Source organism: Callospermophilus lateralis, chromosome 2 (assembly GCF_048772815.1).
Source record: "Callospermophilus lateralis isolate mCalLat2 chromosome 2, mCalLat2.hap1, whole genome shotgun sequence".
NCBI classification, from domain to species: domain Eukaryota; kingdom Metazoa; phylum Chordata; class Mammalia; order Rodentia; family Sciuridae; genus Callospermophilus; species Callospermophilus lateralis.
The window spans coordinates 152,991,122-153,009,313 of record NC_135306.1 but is presented as its reverse complement, the minus strand read 5'-3'; the positions used below and the strand labels follow the sequence as shown (position 1 = coordinate 153,009,313).

General features: G+C 37.1%; 2 protein-coding genes and 1 pseudogene across 2 annotated transcripts; 1 reads left to right on the top strand and 2 right to left on the bottom strand.

The window, feature by feature from the left end:
* Positions 1 to 303: 303 nt before the first annotated feature.
* Positions 304 to 1,248, top strand: LOC143391365 (olfactory receptor 52M1-like). The gene has a single exon (XM_076844063.2). The coding sequence runs from the start codon at positions 304 to 306 to the stop codon at positions 1,246 to 1,248; it is 945 nt and encodes a 314-aa protein (XP_076700178.2).
* Positions 1,249 to 7,396: 6,148 nt separating this feature from the next.
* On the bottom strand, positions 7,397 to 8,353 carry LOC143388580 (olfactory receptor 52A1-like). Its single transcript, XM_076842258.2, has one exon. It carries the CDS (start codon positions 8,345 to 8,347, stop codon positions 7,397 to 7,399), a length of 951 nt encoding a protein of 316 aa, XP_076698373.2. The 5' UTR covers positions 8,348 to 8,353.
* An 8,129-nt stretch (positions 8,354 to 16,482) lies between these two features.
* On the bottom strand, positions 16,483 to 17,903 carry LOC143391364 (non-POU domain-containing octamer-binding protein pseudogene; annotated as a pseudogene).
* Between the last annotated feature and the right edge of the window lie 289 nt (positions 17,904 to 18,192).

The window sequence follows — 18,192 nt, the reverse complement described above, 5'->3', positions numbered from 1 at the left end:
TTCAGAGAGCATTATTCATTTTTTACTTTATTGTTCACAGATAATTAGCAACAATTTTAAAGGAAATTCATCAGATTCTTGACTTGTGCAGCTAGTGCTTTCTGCCTGGCTGCATGGTTTTTTGTTAGTATCACTAAGTTTCCCCTTGCTCTCCCCACTCTAAGTTCAGAAAGCTTTCTAATGTGATGGTTTGGAAACTTCCAGACACGTTTTTCATTTGTTTTCAGATTTATGGTAATGACTTTGGCAGAACACTTTTGCCTTCAGAGGACTCTTTCACAGAAGACAGAAGGCAGCTGCACCATGGAACCAGCCAATAAATCCGAAATATCTCCAAACAGCTTCTTGCTGATGGGCATCCCAGGGCTAGAGCACTTGCACGTCTGGATTGGGATTCCCTTCTGCTCCATGTATGTGGTGGCTGTGGTGGGGAACGTAACCATCCTGGCTGTGGTGAGGGCAGAGCGAAGTCTTCAGGAGCCCATGTTCCTGTTCCTGTGCATGCTCTCAGTGACTGACCTGGTGCTGTCCACGTCCACGTTGCCGCGCATGCTCTGTCTCTTTTGGCTGGGAGCACACCACATAGCCTTTGATGCTTGCCTGGCTCAAATGTTCTTCATTCACAGTTTTGCTGCCATGGAATCAGGCTTCTTCTTGGCCATGGCCATTGACCGGTACGTGGCCATCTGTGACCCACTGCATCACGCCACGGTTCTCACTCACAGTCGCATTGCCAAAATGGGAGCTGCTGTGCTAGTGAGGGGAGTAGCCTTCTTTTCCCCACACCCCATCCTGCTCAAGCAGCTCCCCTACTGCAGGACTCGAATCATCGCACACACCTACTGCGAGTTCATGGCTGTGGTGAAGCTGGCGTGTGTGGACATAGGAGCCACCAAGCGTTACAGCCTCAGTGTAGCATTTATGATTGGTTCCTGTGATTGTTTCTTCATTGCTTTTTCTTATGCTCTAATCCTCCGTGCAGTCTTTGGTCTTCCCTCCAGAGAAGCCCGTCTGAAAGCTCTGGGCACATGTGGCTCCCATGTCTGTGTCATCGTTGTTTTCTACTCTACTGCTGGCTTCACTTTCCTGACTCATCGCTTTGGACAAAATGTGGCCCCCCAAGTTCACATCTTCATTGCAAATATGTACCTTGTGGTACCCCCCTTCCTGAACCCTATTGTTTATGGTATTAAGACAAAGAAAATTCGAGAGCATGTTCTTAGTTCTCTAAGGGTAAAACTTTCATGATTATACTGAAACTATTTGCAAACACAGTAACAGATAAAGAAGGAAACAGAATAAATAATTGATCCCTTTATCATATCTGACATTAAATTTTTTTTAGTGGAAATCAAATACTTCATTAGATCATGTTGGGAAACAATGAGTACATGTTATATAAGTTCCCTTATATTACGAAACTAACAGTTTTGATATTTGTTGTGTGCTCCTGAACTTATTTAGAGTTTAATGGACATTGAGCAAATCTCTGGTTCATTGGTGGTACCAACTGAATGAGATAATGTAATTAATGGGCTCCAATTAAGGTTTTTTTTTAAAAAAAATTATATATATATATATATATATATATATATATATATATATATATATAATGGTTTTCCAATCAAGGTTTTTTTTTTCAAATTTGAAAACTATTCCATAAAAATAACCTGTCAAACATTCCCAACATTTCTGTCAATTATTCTGTCCTAGAGACAAAAATGGAAGAAGTGTGGTTTCTTTTCTATCTCCTTCTTCCTTCAGCTCCATTAAATACCACTGTTCGGCCTTCTGCTTCCCAGGAGGACAACTTCAACAATTTTCTACTAAAGTTTGCAAAGCAGTAGTTTTTAATTGCTATTTCAAGTCCAAATCTGTTTCATAAACCATGGATTATAACCATGCTCTAGAAAGCAAATTACAATTTATGAAGCACTTTTTTATAAGCATCTTTACTGTTTTGCAAATTAAACTCTCTTTAAAAGTTTATTTTATGGTGGTAAAAACATTTTATGTGAGGTCTACCCTTTAGATGCATGCTATATAATACAGTACCTGTGGATAGCAGTACTTACTATACAGTTCACCAAGTAAACTGTTCACCTCCTTGAAATACCTATTGCCCTTGTACTCCCCACATTTGTCTTTTTGATAGGAGGTGACTGAAACATGAGGTTAAAAAGATAATTCTATAAATGGGCCCAATGTGCTAAGCCCCATATGCTTTCTTTTCCAGGATGCAATTTACGTGCATCCCTGCCTGTCTTAAATGGATAGGCTAGGTCACATTCCTCAGAAAACTACCTGTTTTCTGCACAAGAAATGTAGGCCTGAAATAATAAGAAATAAGAGGAATCCACGTTAACCTGGAGAGGGAGAATTTGTGACCCTTTTCATAGACCTGATCCTAAAACTCAGGGAGATAAGGATAGTTCCTCCTGTTTTCTTAAAAAAAAAAATCTGTAAGAATTTATAGTTAAGAATCCAATTAGAACTTGTCAACATGGCCAATGTGACCTAGAGTTGTCATGGCAGTGGGCCTTCAAAATCTGACGCCATCTTGCTGTTAGTCAAAAGTCAGGAGGTGAACCTGGGAAGGACTCTCTGGTAACTTCTCTGCAATCTCCTATAAAACTGTAGCAGAGGAGAGGCACGTTGTCCCTTTCCTTTCTGAGAAGACCCACTCTCTCTTTAGATGTCCACTTTCCCTTTTCCTATCCGTTCAATAAACTCATTCCTGTTAATCTGAGTGACATGTCTGATAACTTTCTGACTTTATCCCCAGAATCAGGGTTTGGTGGGGGAGGGGATTCTTCATGCTGCTCCCTTTTCTGTAACAATTTGAATTGAGCCAAATTTAATATGCAGCCTTGAAATTACTTATTTCGTTACTGTTTCTTCACCCAACCAATCCCCAACATGTCCCTGCACATTCCCACTACCTTTTTTCCTACCTCACAAGTGTATGCATCTCTAAAAAGTTTTAGCCTTTTTAGTTCTAACTTCTCTATTTTTCAAATTGCTTGGAAACTGGAACTGAAGTCTTCTTTTTCAAAGAGACACCTCCTTTCATCCAGTTAAAATCTTCAGCATCCTGTTCCTCAAAGTAGATGTGAACTCCTTATTGGAGTCATTGCATGACTAGATACCAGTGTGAAAAGAGTCAGGAGCTCTCTTCTCAACAAATCACAGGATAGGCATATCAATCCAATCTAACACTATTGCTTTGCTTCCAAAAAACTTACATTACTTACTAATCTATTGGTACTTCTGATATCTGGAAGACATTTCCCTCAGTCTTTCTTAGTTAAAAATTCTTCACAGCTCAAAAAGCACTTCTTTCAATAGCTGTCCTTACTGCCTGCCTTCACATATCAACCAACCCTTTTACATATTCATAGATTCATCTATGACCTATCCCATACCTCAGTTGTTTGTTTCCAGACTTGCCATTATTCCCATAGTGACATGTTTTAAGGGTAGAGCCATTCCCAGAGATTCTGTTTATTCAGAGGCTTTAAATTCTGTCATATTTTTTTGTTGTTGTTGTTTGTTTGTTTGTTTTGTTTTGTTTTAAAAGTTTCTAAACAATCCAAACACCATATATCTCTTATCCACACAAACATGCACAAATACATATTTTTCTTTCCTATGCATATTTCTAAGTCATTTTTTTTATCTATAAACAATCTGTTGGCTCTGTCTCTCATGTTTTCCCAGTACATTCATGTACTTCACCTGAGCTATGCATACATATACACAAATTGCATATGTTTATATATTAGATATGCATATTAAAGTGTTCCAACAAATCTCACAGCCTGTAGATGCCACTTTCCATATACATAAATTTGCTTAAATAAATTGACAATTGTTGGGTTATAGTGCTAGGCCAGCTATGCCTGACATATGTTGTTATCCATTTCAGAGATTCCCAATACCACACATTTCTTCCTCATTCATGATTAATATCACATGGTATAAAATATTCTCCTTGAATTATGAATAGTTTGTCTGTTCTTGTTTTCATAGAATCTAGAATCCCTGTGGCATGTAAGTTTGATGAATGTTTATACAATGGGTAAGTCTCATTTTAAAATAGCTTCTCTCTCAAAAAACAGAAAGATCATAAAAATACACAGGCTTATACATTCGGCCTATCCACCAAAATAAAAGAATAAGAGAACGAAAGAAGGGAAGAAAAGAAGGGGTGAAATTGAGAGAAATAGAGTGGAACAAGGAGGGAAGGTAGAAAGAAGCATTTTGTTTTAGCTGATTTTTCTCTCCATCTTCTGATACTGAAGTGTCATCAGCTGTATTTCTAAGTTTTATTTAAAAGATTTCTTTTACCTTCAGCAGACCAATGTGTTCCTTGAATATAGTCTCCTTCTCAGTTATTATGCTTACCTTTTTCAGAAGTATAAACAACTGCAGGGTTTAGAGTTTGGGTTGGCTATAATTAATTGAATCTTCTCTTCAGTTTTTGGTCACATGCCTGCATGATAGGAGGGGGAATGGGGCTGGAATCACTTGAGTGTCTGAGGAGGATAAGTGTTCAGTATGACATCCTCACTGATAAGCCTGGGTCCTTTGAATTCCTTGCCATTGTTTCTCCCTCATAATAGCCTTGTTTTCTTACATAGTATTCCAGGACTTCAGTAGGTAAAAGATTCAAGTGCTAGACCAGCTTTGCCCAACATACAAAACCCTTAGCATCATTTCCACAGTATTCTACTGCTCAAAGCAACCAAAGAATCTGCTCATATTCAGAAGATGGGAAGTAGACTCCCTCTTGATGGTTACATTGCAGAATGATGTGGTTTGAAAAGTACTGTTGTGAAAAACACTGCCATAGATCCCTTTATGCCTACATGAATTCATGTCCCTTTCATGTGGTATTCTTTAACAAATATTGAGTTAAGATAATCCATATCAAATAAAATGAATAAATGGTAAATGGCAAAACAGATGTGTCAATTTTGTATATGAGACTATGGTAGGAGGTTTGAAACTATCCTCCACTAGTATATTCTATTCTTCAAAGAGAATTACTTTATATTATAGAGAAATCTAACTCCCTTGATCTATTGTTTGTGTATCTTTCTATAAAAGGATATAAATGGAGTTCTATTTTGTACACAAAGTATACAAAACAATTTTAATTAAAAATATTTAGTCTAGGATAAGAAGGTGATCCAATATGACTCAGTATTTCAGAAAGATTACAAAAATAAAGGTCCTCTAACCACTATCTTATCTCCCTGGAAAACTAAGGATGACTCATAATTTTTAGTTAAAAAAAATACTATAACAAAACACCACTTTCCACTGAATCTGGTTATCTGTGGAGTCTTTACTGGAAATATGGTGTTTCTCTTACACTTCTAAACAGCTGGCACTTTAATTTAGATTGCTTAACACAAATATTAGACTTCTTAGTATCTAATGCCAAAATATTAATTCTTTTACAAAGATAATTTCACAGGGAATGAGAGTTCTTTGCCACCGTACAATCTATTATGTATCCAACAGAGTCCACTACTTTGTTATCTTCCCCATGAAATGATGAAGGAAATTCAGAGAATAAAACTCCTGCCTCCATATTTTTGTAGTGTGTTTTCCTAGTAAATACTTTTTTAAAAAATTTTTTGGTGCTTTTTAAAAATTGCTCATATTCTCTCAGACTAATTTAGAAGTTGCTTGTAGACAATTCCTGGTCATGCCAATGATTTCCCATGACTCTGGTATAAGACCTTTCTCTGGTTTGGGGAGTAAAATCTACCCAATTGCAATGTGTGAGAAGTGTTGGGAATGTGATATCCTAGGAGGTACCATCTGACAATCAAGAATGGGATCACTGAATAAATATCTCATATTTCTAGCCACTCTGTAGGCCAATGTGGAGTCCCATTTCTTATGGTTTTTTCCAAGTATCCCTAGCAAGAGAGAGCTCTTATAATTCATAGTAGTTACTTATTCAGTAGTAGATATTTATTGGCTTTCTCCCATCACTGTCTTGCTTGCTCCTGCTTCCACAAGATTTTTCTTGAATCTATTTCCCAAATGTACTATTTACACCCAAATTCTTTTGGGTTTGCTTTGTGTGGACACTTGATAGGAGACCCTTGACATTAATCAACTGTTTTAGATTGATACCGTAAGATGAACTTTGATCTTCCTTTCTTATTCTAGATTATAATATAAGCCATTAAAATTACCATCAAAAAGGGAGGGGAAAAAAACGCTACAGTGAGTGGAGAGACCAGATGAGTTGCTATAGTGTTCCTGTGGCGGTAGTCATGGTGGTGTATATGCGCTCAAGTAACAGAGGCTCTGGAGAGGAAGGTCTGACATGACAGGAGACTAACGAGGATAGGGTTAAACTTCAATGTCTTGGGTTTTCTTCACCAGCTTCTAAATCCTTTTGATCCATAGGGATAAGAACATGTGAGAAGACAATGCCATGGGTTCCTCATCACAGTCTTTCATTAATTTAATTGATCGGGTCTTAAAACTCTTGAAATTATCTCCTAATGACTTTTTGGTAAAAAATAAGTTTATTAAGAGTTTCAACACAAAGGTGGATAATGGGCTTCATCCAAGGACATCAGAGGCAATTCTGGCCTGAGAAGTTGAATTGTTTGCTCGCCCAATAAAATCACTTTGTTTTTTTCAGGTAAATAAAACCGAATATTAGATAACTGGAATATTAATACATAATCCCCTGCTGCAGAATGATTTGTATGTTTTGGTCACTGATGGAGAGATGAAACTGTTTTTCTTGATTTGTAGTATAAATCATACCTATACATCTATGGGAATTATAATGATAAAAACTAAATTTAAATAATGGTAAATAATATTTCATCATCTGAATAAAATGTTTTTATTCAAATATCACACTTCCCATGACTACCTCTATGAGGTCTTCTACTATTTCTTAAATTTTACACTAGTTGCTCCTCATAGTGAAATTAATTTTTTTTTTACCATAGCCTAACTAAAATTAAAATACATTTGTACGATATTCTTATATCATCACTATAGAATCAAAGAATATGTTCTTGGGTCACATTCAAAAGATAAATTACCTTTAACATTACAGAAATACTCAATAGATATATGAATAGGAAGGAATAAAAAAAGAAATAAGGATGGAAAGAAGAAAGACAAAAAGGAAGATCAAAAAAGAAAAAGGGATAAATGGAGGGATGATAAGAATTTATGAGACACATACAAACTTTTTTGCCAGGTTTAGCTCCTGTTCTGACTGTTCATCTTTGTAATATAAATTTTTAGGGGGCATTGTAATGTAAAAATTTCACAAATATGGCCACGTATAGTTCACCTTAAACAGGCACATTTATATTATTCCTCTGACATATTACCTGTTGGCTCATTGCTGGGTGGCAGACTTTAGAACAAACATCTGAGCAACCCTTCTGCGGATCTCCCTGGTCTTCACACCATAGACAATGGGGTTGAGGGCAGGGGGCACAAGCAGATAGATGGTGGACAAGAGGATGTGGACATAGGGTAATACATGACCAAAACGGTGACTGAAGAAGGAAAAAAAGGCAAGGATATAAAACTCCAGGAAGACAACAATATGAGCAGTACACGTGTTGAATGCTTTGATTCGTGCCTCTTTCTGGGGAAGATGAAAAACAGCTTGAAAAATCAGAATGTAGGAGATGAAGACAAAGATCATGTCAAAACCTAGAATTGCAAAAGCCACAAAGAGCCCATATGATTTGTTAATATGGACATCTTCTGCAGCCAACTTGACTACAGCCATGTGCTCACAGTAAGAATGGACAATAACCAGAGAGTGGAAAAAATTTAGTCTTTTGAGTAGAATGGGTAAAATACCAACAAGCACTGTTGCCCGAATTGCCACCATCAGCACCACTCGAGTTAGAAAGAAAGGTGTGAGAATGGATGTGTGGCGCAAAGGATTACAGATGGCAACATAGCGGTCAAAGGCCATGGCCAACAGGATGCCAGACTCCATGCCCTGCAAGGCGTGAATGAAGAAGAGCTGGGTGAGGCAAGCATCAAAGGCCATGGAGTGAGAATCAAACCAGAAGATGGCCAACATCTTAGGAGCAATGGCCACACAGAGACCCAGGTCAGTTGCTGACAATACTGCCAGGAAGATGTACATTGGTTGGTGCAGACTGCGTTCTATAGGGATAATGATTAGCAAGAAGGTGTTCCCCAGGAGAGCCACCAGACATACACCAAGGAAAGGAAATCCAATCCAAAACTGCACATGCTGTAGTCCAGGGATACCAATCAGGATCACTGTCTTTGGGTTCAGATATGACATGTTGGTGGATCCCATGGGGCTGCTAAGTCTTCTAATCATCATTTATTCTCTTACCTATCAGAGAAAAATCATGAATGGGAAGGAAGAAGGTCACTACTTTATATTTCCTCTAGGAATAGGATAAATATGGATGAAAATGCCACCAAGTGACTTTAAATCTTTGGGCATTAATTTAGGTCAACATTAGAAGACTGTTCTTGGATATTGTTTTAAGAAGCCAATGTGTATGGTATGCGCATGAATAAATGTATCACACTGAAACCCATTATTCTTCATAATTAATATGCATTAATAAAAAGCCAATGTGATATTTGTGGCTGAGGAATGTGATCCAGTGTTCATCCTCTGGAAAGCGTCTAAATGAAAATTATGATTCAAAAATAATTGATTCTACTAGGCTTTGGAGTGTTCTCAAAATGTCACAAAGGCAATTATAAATTTTTTTCCATATCTATCTCCAAACTCCAGACATATATCATATTAAGTTAAATTCCCTTGCAACCTTTGAAGTTGTAGTATAGATTCTCAGTCTCATAACATTATTCCATCCACTCAAAGCTCAGAATCTTCAGGTAGTCTTAGCCTTGCCCAAATTTCCCATGTTCTCTAGATTAGGGTGAACAATACCTTCTCCCACGAAGATCTACATAAATGGGAGGCTAAATCACTTAACTCAGGAATTGCTTCTCAGATCAGGAAACAGAATATTGTTCTTTCAACAATATTGAATGTTTACCTACTTGTATGTTAATTCTCCAGGCTTTTGTAGGCCTTATGCAGGAGTTACTCTTTTACTAGTAGCTGTTGAGCATGTTCTGTTGAGTCACTGAGTTAATTCCAGTTCATGAATATAAGAAGAATAGGGTGGGAAGTGAAGTCCATATTCACAGATCTTAGAGGAGATAGCAAGTTGAAGAGATTGATAAGAAATCTATTGAATAAAAAAAGGATCATAAATTAGGATAAGATGTAGCTCACAAAACCTAGCCTGTTGGATAACCTCATAGCTTAAGTATTTTGATATTACTGTGCTTCAGATGAATAAAGAATGGTGCTCTGCTGTTTATAATGGAGCTCAACCTAACTTAGGCTCTTCTTTTCATTTTATTTTTAGCAGTTAACAGTGAATATAATTTGTTTGGGTACTGGGGATTGAACTCAGGGGCACTCAACCACTTTGCCACTTTGAATATATTGTCCCACTTCACACCTGCCCAAATATCTGATATTTTATAATTTTCTTGTTCTCTTTCTTTTGAAAATTCCTAACTAAAGTTTATATAACAACCTTATATAACCTCTCATTTAATTTTTTCATTAACCATTTCACAAGCTGAAAATCATACAAACATCTTATTCCATCTTCCTTATGATTGTATCATAACAAGATATATTGATTGAATAGAGAGTATCACTCTAAATAGGATTTTATGTATTTTTATTAAAAGAAATCTAAAGAGGTTACTTATGTAAAATTTTGGAAAATAATAGAACAAGTTACAGTAAGTAGGAATACATACATGAGTATAATAACAAACTCCCCAACATTAAAAATATAAAATGTTTTTGTAGTTGATGGAGAGTAGGAGGTCCTGCTAACTGAACTCTGTATTTGTAAACATCAGATATAAAACATTCTAAATTTTGTTAGAAGAAATTTCTGTTGATGCCCTTATGACTGGAGGTTAAGTCTAAGAAGTGGTGAATTCCTAAATGTGATTGTTGATAACAATGAGCACATCTTGTTTAAATGGCATGAGCTGCTAAAGGTAAAGCCTAGTGGAGCTACAGAAAGAAAATATATGTGAAATCATTGTGTATAAGTTGCCTGATAAGCTAGGAATAAAGGTCAAAATTAGCTCCAGGCTTGCTATAACACACAATAATGTAACAATCACATTAATTTTCTTCTGTAAGTGTTATATGTAAAATTATGGGACATGCATTTAGAAATATAAATTACCATTCAATCGAAGATCTACATAAATGGGAGGCTAAATCACTTAACTCATGGATTACAGGGAGGACTAAATGTGCTGTTCATTGAGAGTCTGAGGATAACGTATGGGAAAGTATAACATCCAATATCTGACAGGTAATTCTTGCCAAACCTGTGGAGAACTTTTATGAAGACAAACAGGCACTGATATCTTCTTGAAGAAATGTAGAATAAAATACATAAATGAGGCAATTTTCTCAAGAAAACATTATATAAATTCCATTAGAAGATTAATTTTCTGGAGTTTCAGGGTATGTGATTGGTCAGTCATATAAGCAGAATACACGATTACTTTTGCTTATTTAGTTTTTTTATGTGGTGCTGGGGAAGGAACCCAGTGCCTCAGGCATGCTAGGCAAGTACTCTACCACTGAGCTACTACCCCAGCCCCACATGATTACTTTTTTTAACACAAAAATGACATCCAATTTATATGTATTCCTTGATAAAAATCAATAAATTCCACTTATTTAAACTAGCTTTGGGCACATCACCTGAGAAATATACATTTCCTTTTAAAGTTTTACTAGGTAGATGGGAACTGCATGAATAGGAACACACATTTTTTAAAAAAATCATTAAAATGTTTCTGGGACAGCAAAGGGATTCATTATGTGCCTCTTAGCTTTATGTGATAATGGGATCAGAACATGTCATTTTCTCTGAATGGAGAAAGGAATAGAAAGGAGAAAAGAATAGAAATGTTTCTTACATAAGAGAGGGCAAAGCATAGGACATGAGAACACAAGAAACAAAACTAGGAGATTTTAATATCCATGATACAGAAAAGATTGGGTTTCAGGGGATAGGAGCTGAACTGTGGTCATTGTGGCCCAAGGAACAAAGCTATCAATGACAAAAGGATGCTTCATCTCTTCATATTGTTCGATTTCAAACTACACACACACACACACACACACACACACACACACACGCACGTCCCAAACCACAGACTGTCTTTTCATATTTGAAAAATATTAGTAAATTTAGAACTACTTAGTAGGTGAAAAATAGAAGAGGATCCTGAAAATCTTATGCTCATCTTACTTTTGCTACTAATTGAGGGGAGCATGTCCATTTCTTCACATGCAGTTAGAAAGATGTTATTAAATCACCTTTCTATCTCTTCCACCTTTAAATGACAAGAATTTGGTCTGTCTCACGTATTGTTGATAAAACAAACAAACAAAAAAAATTGAGGCCAGATAGAGAAAATAATTATGCCAAAAGCAAGTTTGTTACTGAGAGATAGAGGATTAAGATAACCTGGTTTGGTATTTTTTCTTCATCCTCTTAAAATTTGCTACAATTAAAAATCCTCAGCTAAGTATAGGTATATCACGTGGAGAAGAAACTCACCCAGATAAACAGCTTCCTAGCTGGAAAGTAAGAACAATGGGTGGAACACATCTTTTCTGACAGGTCATGGATATAGAAAGGTATTAATATCTAAGTGTCTTTCAACATCTGCTTTTAACTTTTTTTTTTTTTTTTGCTTTGCTTTGAATCTATTTGATCCCAGTTTAATGGTGTAGATCTGGCCTCTGGAGGGGTCATTACACTTATGAAAATCATTTGTGCTTTGCAAAAGTGTATTCATTACTTGAAAGTAGACAGAAAGTACTGTTACATCATGAGAAGTTATTTCCAGGGATAACAAGGAAATATTTACAGTATGATGGATCTGAGATCATTTAACACGTGGAAAAAGAAAATCTGAGAAATGGAGAATTCGTAGACTGGAAAAACAACAACAACAAAAACAGTCCTTCCCCCCCCCCCCAATTTTCTGAGTTACGAATAATTTTATAGCTTAAGGAAACAAAATTAATACCATTTGTGTTTGTAAATATGTTGCTGTAACTGTGATTTACACAGCTACAACTACTACTATTGCAATTAATATAACTATTACTAATAAAAATCACCAAAATCATTGTAGTGCTTTTCAAAATTGTAGCATTTCAAATAATGACATTTTCATTCTTTTATCTCCTTAGCAGAATGACACTTTTCCGGTTGCTTAGATCAATTTGAGAATGTACCACTCTCTGCTTTTATTTCATTTTGATATCACTTGGTACCCCATCCCTGGTAATATTTATAAAATCTTACAGAGAAAAGTTATGCAACTCTAATATCAAAATATTCTTCTCAATATCTCTATGTGATGAATTTCATACAATCTTGAATATTTCAAGGATGATACTGGTATTCCAAATGCAAAATCATTGTAGTACATTTCTTTGCCATTGAATGCCATTAATTGTATGCAATATTAAAGCCAGAATTAGACAGGCAGTCAGGGTTGATAGGTAAATCGAGTCAGGTCAGATCAAGGAGGCCAATTTTGAGTGAGTCTGGGAAGTTGGAGGCTGTCCCCTGGGGGATTGAAATGTTAATTCTTTCAGGGCCCTTCCTTCACCCTTATCAAGAAACTGGCCCTGCTCCAACCTGTTGCCAAGGTAACCTGTCCCAGGAATGTTCCCTCCCCACAGGGAGCTGTAAGGCTGTTAATGTGTACTTAGCTACTTCATCCTGCCCTTCCCCCTTCAGCCCACCTGTTTCCCACCTTCTGGCCACCCCAATAAATATTCCTGGGCCTAGTCATGTATGCAGGAAGGAGAAAGATAAGGGGGGAAAGTCAGGAGAACAAAGGAAGCCTAGGACATATAAAAAGGGCAGAACACCTCACTTCTGGGGATACCAGGGTACCAGCTATGGCCCACTTCTCCCTCCTGGGAGAAGTCTACAATACCCCTATTAAAATAAACCCTGCTTTTTATACTTCCCTTGGCGTGCTTATCTAATATTTAGACTTCAACGTGTGGGGAAGCAGAACTTGTCAACCATAACCGGAGGTCTCGCTGGGACACACAGTCTTTTTCAATGTTTCTGTTATGGCAGTTCTGATTCTGGGATTACCTTTATTTGACATATACAGCAATAAGAACATTTTACATCTAAAGTTTAAAGCATATAGCAATAACACAAAACTATATTTTTGTTGACCTAATAGATTCAGAACCAGAACATCTCCACAGTATTACTTTATTCACTATGCGTTAGTAGATCTTGGCCTAACAGAAGAACCAGCCTCCACCTCACCTTCCACCCCTTCTCACCTTTTCAAAGTTGTAAGGTTATGAACTTTTTTAAAGACCTCATGATTTAAATTATTTCAAATGCAATGATATATACTATAATGTCAGGTCGGTGGCAGTGACTTAGGAACAAAGCACCAAGCAGCCCGGAACCGCTGGTCAATCCTGGATCTCAGCCAGTTGCCCCATCAACTCCAGTGGGACAAGGGACTCTAAAAACCTCTTTTCCTGTCCCCCACAAGGTTTCTCCCAGACCCTCTTCCTCTGGGCTCTGCCATTCTGATAGAGTTCACCTGGGAGCCGAATCTCAATAAAGCCTGGTTCAGCAGCCTTTTAAAATCTGCCACCTTTTGGTTGCCACCGTTGCCTGACCTTGCATATAATAGGAAATATTATGACCTGGTAATCCTCTTATTAGAGTGTTCTTGCCAACTAATGTTCACTCAGTGCCCAACCTGCCCACAGACTCTCTCCATATCAAAACCCATCTCTTACTGTGGTTGATATGAAATCAGTTCATTTGGTGCTCAGGATTACTCCCTTTGGACCCAGGCAAACCTAGGTTAATGTTTTCACTCTCCTATTTACTAATGACCTTAGAAAAATCATTCCCTTAGCTTAATTTTATTTATCCACAGAAGTTGAAAAAGTGATAGTATCAACCTGCATCACTCTACTGGTAATAAAAAAAAAAAAAAAATGTTGCATATCAGGTAGCTAAACAATGTCCTAACACCCGATCTCTACTAACAATTGCTGGAATAATGAGCCATTACTATTATGGGTGTGGTTCTTTGCGATAATATTTGTTTACTAAATAAAATGTAACATTTTACTAATGGTATAGACAAGAAATTCATTATTCATGAAGGGACAATGTAAATCAAGTTCCCATCATTTAGTCTAAGTTGAAGGTTAGCAAATTCATCCAATTAGATGAGGAGTCTCTTTTAAGGCATATTCAATGTATTCTAGGCCCTCGTAGCATATTTAGTTAGGTAACAGAAGTAAAAACCTTTAGGATTACTTTAAGGACACCCACTGGGGAAAGTCATTTTTTCTGGGGGAAATTTACAAATAACTTGAATTTTATCCTGAAACATGGAATGTATAGAATGGAATTGGCTTCATCAAACAAAATGGAATTCTGTAACTCAAATTTGCTTTTTAAAAAAATAACTGAAACTATAAAAACATTGTCATCTTTATAGAATATGAATACTGAACACAGATGCATACACAAGTAGAGCAAGTGTGGCAACTCAGAGTGCAGAGCCAACCCCAAAGCCTTCCAGCTGATAAGAAAAGCAACTGTTTCCAGGAGAACACCTGATGACTACCATACTCATCTGTCAGGTACAGTCCATAGATATATACACTTGTCACTCACCAGGGCCCACGTCTGCAGTGAAAGTGCACTTCTTGCAGTGTCTCTTTCTGCAGGGTCAGGCTGGCCTTTGTGCCCAGGATCCCTGCTTTTATGCCTCTCAGGAGGATCACTATGACAAGGAGGTAACTCCTTGGAGAAGAACAGCCTGGCTCAATCTGTTCAGGAACTGAAAGCATGTGAGAGCTTGGGTCAAACAATCTGATCCCTGTTGGTTCAAAGCTACATCTAAGGAACCAGGAATCCCTGTTGAATGTTTTCTCATAGGCACACCAACTTTTTATGTGGTTCATTTTAACATTTTTATCTTCATTAACTCTATTTTAATTATGTTTTCTTCTTTTGCATTTGGAATCTACATTTTTTTTTCAAATATGTCCTTGTCATATTTCATTCACCTTTCTAACAATAGCTATGCACATTGCTTTTTAAAATTCAATTTTTAATTATATAATAGCATGTAGACTCCTAGAATTGTCTTAGCACATAATTGTTTATATTATAGTCTATTTCTACATTGTCTTAAGTAGTAGGGATATTAAAGAAATTGCCCCGGAACTCAGTAATTTATTTCAAATTCTGTTACACAACAGGTATATGGCTATGTGTAAGTTGCTTAAATTCTGAAGCTTAACTTACCATGAAGTTGAACTATGTAAAGGATCAAATGTGCTTCTTAAATATTGTAGGTGATTAAGAAATATTAGATGATAATTTTAGCAGTATTATTACTTTTTGTTCCATACTGTTTATATGCTTAAATCATATGAAACTGAGGTGCTTCTTTTTTTAAAAGACTTAAAATATAATTTAATAAGTTGATGCTATATTACTGCTCCATTTCTCAAAAAAACTTCAAATTTAAGTTCTCAAAAACAAATCAAACATGGTACACCAATAAAAAATGTACAACATAACTACCTAAACTAGGCAAGGCTAAGCGCTACTGTCAGACCAACAGCACCTAGCAACTCTATTCCCAAGATTATCCTAGGCTTAAATAGCAACATCATAGAAACAAAAGGGTCACTTTCAGGTTGTTTTTACCCAAGAAAAAGATGAAGGTAAGTTAACACAAGATTCTTTTAAAAGATACACTATAATGAAAAGTTCTAAGAGAAAATGTCTTCCTTAGGACATGAAGGAGTAATATATAGGATACAACAGAACTTTCTGTATATTACTGTGACCTTTTTAGACATTTTCCTGAATTCTCACCTGGGAACAAATGAAGCAATGGTCACTGGGGGATGTTTTGTTTTTGTGCAACATGTGGTAGTATCTCTGTGTTTGAGGGGTATAAGGATGAGAAAGCAAATAAAACACGATGGGAAAAAATAAAAAAGAATGGAATGATCAAGATTAGTGGGGTTCTATCTGAACCCATTTTGCTATGGGTCCCCAATTCTTCAACAATCACATTTAAGATTTTAGGCATGTGCCACACAGAATCAATTAAGCAATATGCCAACCAGAACAGGTTTGTTAAATACCAGCCCCCCCACACTTACCTCTGCCTCCAGGATACTCCCTAGAGTAGTACAGGCAGGGAAGACCTAACTATAGAGAAGAATCTCTAACACTTTTCCAGGGTAGAGTTCTAGCTAGTCCAAAAAGTGTCCTTCTTTTAAGTTTTGGGAAATTACATACTGCAAATTTATCAGTATTGACAATGTTTATTTGGAGCAAATTCAGCTCCAGGAGCTGCATGATTGAATGGAGGAAGGGTTCCACCAATTGCCCTGATTCCTTCTATCTTGGCAGCTTGGCCAAAGCGTTCAGTTGTTGGTGGGATCAATTTCAAAGTTCCATCTGGCATAATAGTGGCAGGTTCTGGAAGAGCTGGAGAACCTGCTGGCACAGGAGCAGAGGACATGGTGCCTCTATAATTTATGCCCATTTCACCTCCCATAGCCATCTGGCACATCCTTAACTCTTGCTTTTTCACACCAGGGAAGGTCACCTTGAATCCTTCCTGGTGTCACCACATCATCTGTTCTTGTTGCCACTGCGTTTCTTCCTCAGGGCTGTGCTCCTCCTCCTGCCGGGCGATCCAGTTGCTTTCTTTTTTGCACTTCTTGGTTGTGCAGCTCTTCCATTCTTCAAAATTCTTCTTGTGCCTCATCAAATCCTGCCTCATTAGCATGACCTGGTGCTCATGACAAGCAAGCTCCATCTCCATTTCCAGCTTCTCATAAGCCTCCTTGAGATACACCTGGTCCTGCGGCTGTTTCTCCATCTCAATGAGTGCCTTCCAACGCATAGTGTACTCATACTTAAAGGAACCAGGCTATGCAAATCTGGGTGGTGTTCTCGTTCCTTGTGAAGTTGCTGTTTTTTTATAACAGACTTCTCTGGAAGTCCTTCTTCATCATCTAACTTCACCTTCTCTTCTGGTTTCCTAAAATTCTTCAGTCACAGGCTGAAGAAATGTGATTATCAGGAAAGACCCTTCACTACATCTGTCCATAGCTTTCCGAGTAGCTGGCTTTCCTGAGAACTCACAATGCCTTTTTCTAAGGGTCTTCCTTGGTCATCCACAATGACTCCAGCCCTCTCCAGCTGGCTAAACAACAGAAAAGCTGCTTCTAGCAGTTGGTTAAACATGTACTGAGAAAGATTTTGAACTGTGAGGATGCACTATGGTGGGCAAAGCACACACACAACTGCTTTCCACAGAGTAACATACTGCCCAGCTCTACTTTGGCAATTTCTGTAAGGGTTCATGTTTCCAAGGGGATAAAGCCAAATATTTATCCTTATGAATGAAAACTTTGTCTGCCTTCCCATATTTCTCAAATAGTTTCATCGTTTACTCCTCTTCCTTATTGACTCCTCACTGATGTCACGAGAGATATTACCCACAAAGAGACAACTAAGTTGGGTGAAGACCTTCTCTTCTGGTTTCCTAAAATTATTCAGGTCAATAGTCAAGGCTTCATTTTGGCTGCTGGCCTGATGCCTATTTGCAGGTTTTGGTGGTGGCTGTGGCTGCTGCTGTTGCTACTGGTGGTGATGCTGATGATGTTTCCTTACCTTATGGTTCAGTTTCTCCAAATTAAATGTTTTATCACTCTGCATTTTTACAGTCCTGTACACACAGTCCTCTCCTTAGAGTAAAGGAGAGGACTTTCTCTTATTCTTATTTAAAGAGTCAGAATGTTTTACCAGTAGTGCCTTGTACCAATTATGTATATGTAAAATTTATGCACATATTTTTGTTCCATAGTTTTAAAAGTGTGTTCAAATTGTATATTTTTATTTACTCAGATGGATAGATAGTTTCTAGTCTCATTTTAAAATACTACTTATCTTGATAAAATACTAATGTTAACATATAATATTAGTATAATGTGTGTCAAAATAATTT

Coding starts and splice junctions, on each gene's coding strand:
- LOC143391365 (XM_076844063.2), top strand. CDS start 304: ATGGAACCAGCCAATAAATCCGAAATATCTCCAAACAGCTTCTTGCTG.
- LOC143388580 (XM_076842258.2), bottom strand. CDS start 8,347: ATGGGATCCACCAACATGTCATATCTGAACCCAAAGACAGTGATCCTG.